The sequence below is a fragment of the Sinocyclocheilus rhinocerous genome, unplaced genomic scaffold, assembly GCF_001515625.1.
Source record: "Sinocyclocheilus rhinocerous isolate Xijiao unplaced genomic scaffold, SAMN03320098_v1.1 scaffold16209, whole genome shotgun sequence".
Taxonomy (NCBI): domain Eukaryota; kingdom Metazoa; phylum Chordata; class Actinopteri; order Cypriniformes; family Cyprinidae; genus Sinocyclocheilus; species Sinocyclocheilus rhinocerous.
This window is the reverse complement of record NW_015667448.1, coordinates 6,607-7,788: the sequence shown is the minus strand read 5'-3', so window position 1 is coordinate 7,788 and position 1,182 is coordinate 6,607. Positions and strand designations below refer to the sequence as shown.

The 1,182-nt window shown below is 39.5% G+C and overlaps 1 protein-coding gene across 1 annotated transcript in view; it reads left to right on the top strand.

The window, feature by feature from the left end:
* Positions 1 to 8: 8 nt before the first annotated feature.
* LOC107733973 (armadillo repeat protein deleted in velo-cardio-facial syndrome-like) overlaps positions 9 to 1,182 on the top strand; it is a gene marked incomplete at its 3' end in the record, with an annotated part of 6,373 nt that continues 5,199 nt past the window's right edge. The window contains exon 1 of the mRNA XM_016545839.1: positions 9 to 299. Within this exon, the coding sequence (XP_016401325.1) occupies positions 14 to 299 (286 nt within the window). The remainder of the gene's footprint in view (positions 300 to 1,182) is intronic.

Genomic DNA, 1,182 nt, shown 5'->3' with positions numbered 1-1,182 from the left:
GCTGAGCCACCCCATGGACCCGGTGAAGTCCAACGCCGCCGCGTACCTGCAGCACCTCTGCTACGAGAACGACACGGTCAAGCAAGACGTCAGGCAGCTGCATGGGATCCCCGTCCTGGTGGGGCTCCTGGATCATCCCAAAGCCGAGGTCCACCGCAAGGCCTGCGGCGCACTGAGGAACATCTCCTTTGGCCGGGACAACTTCAGCAAGGTGGCCATCAAGAACTCGGACGGCATTCCTGCGCTGCTGAGGCTCCTGAGGAGATCCGACGACATGGAAGTCCGAGAGCTCGTCACAGGTTCGTGCTTTCAAGTTAAAAAGTGAAAGAAATTACGATAACACTTTTTTTTTAAGTGTCATTGTTACACATGTACTTACTATTATAATAACAATTAATTATGTATAATTACATGTAAGTAACACTAACCATATAATAAGTACATATAGTTAATTAATATTACTCAGTACTTAAATGTATAATTACACTGTAATTAGAATTAGAACAACTGTAATTATGTTCTAATTACCTTAAAATAAAGTGTAACCAAATTTGCTACTTTTATTCATTTACATTGTGTTTAAATGTGCTTTATAAATAAATGTTGTTGTTGTTTTTGAAACTATTAACTATTAACAGAAAGCGCTCTGTTCAGGGACGCAGAGTTTTGACCCCTGAGCAATCTCTCAGAGTAGTGATGCTGTCTTGTGTTGGCAGTTGCAGGTGCTAGGATTTAAAGAGATAGAGGACATCGTTAAAATAATCCATGTGACATCAGGGGTTCAACCGTAATTTTACGAAGCTACAAGAATACTTTTTGTGCGCAAAGAAAACAATAATAACATAACTTATTCAACAATTCCGCCAATCGACATTTTTGAACGAATCGTATGAGAAAGCGACTCAATGACCCATTCATAAAGACCGTGATTTGCTTCATTCCTAAATGAATAAGCATTTTGAATGAATCTTTAAAAAGAATGACTCTGGTGACTCACTCATTAATTTGGCTTGAAAAAGCCAACTTACTGAAATCCTATTTAAACTTCTTCTTCTTCTTCTGAGACATTTTTTTAAATTTTTAAATGTATCTCCTCCTAGACTTTTAAAGCTACAACCACCAAACTCGGGTCAGACCTTCAGACTGGTCGGACTCGGGTTGCTATATCTTTTCTAACTGATC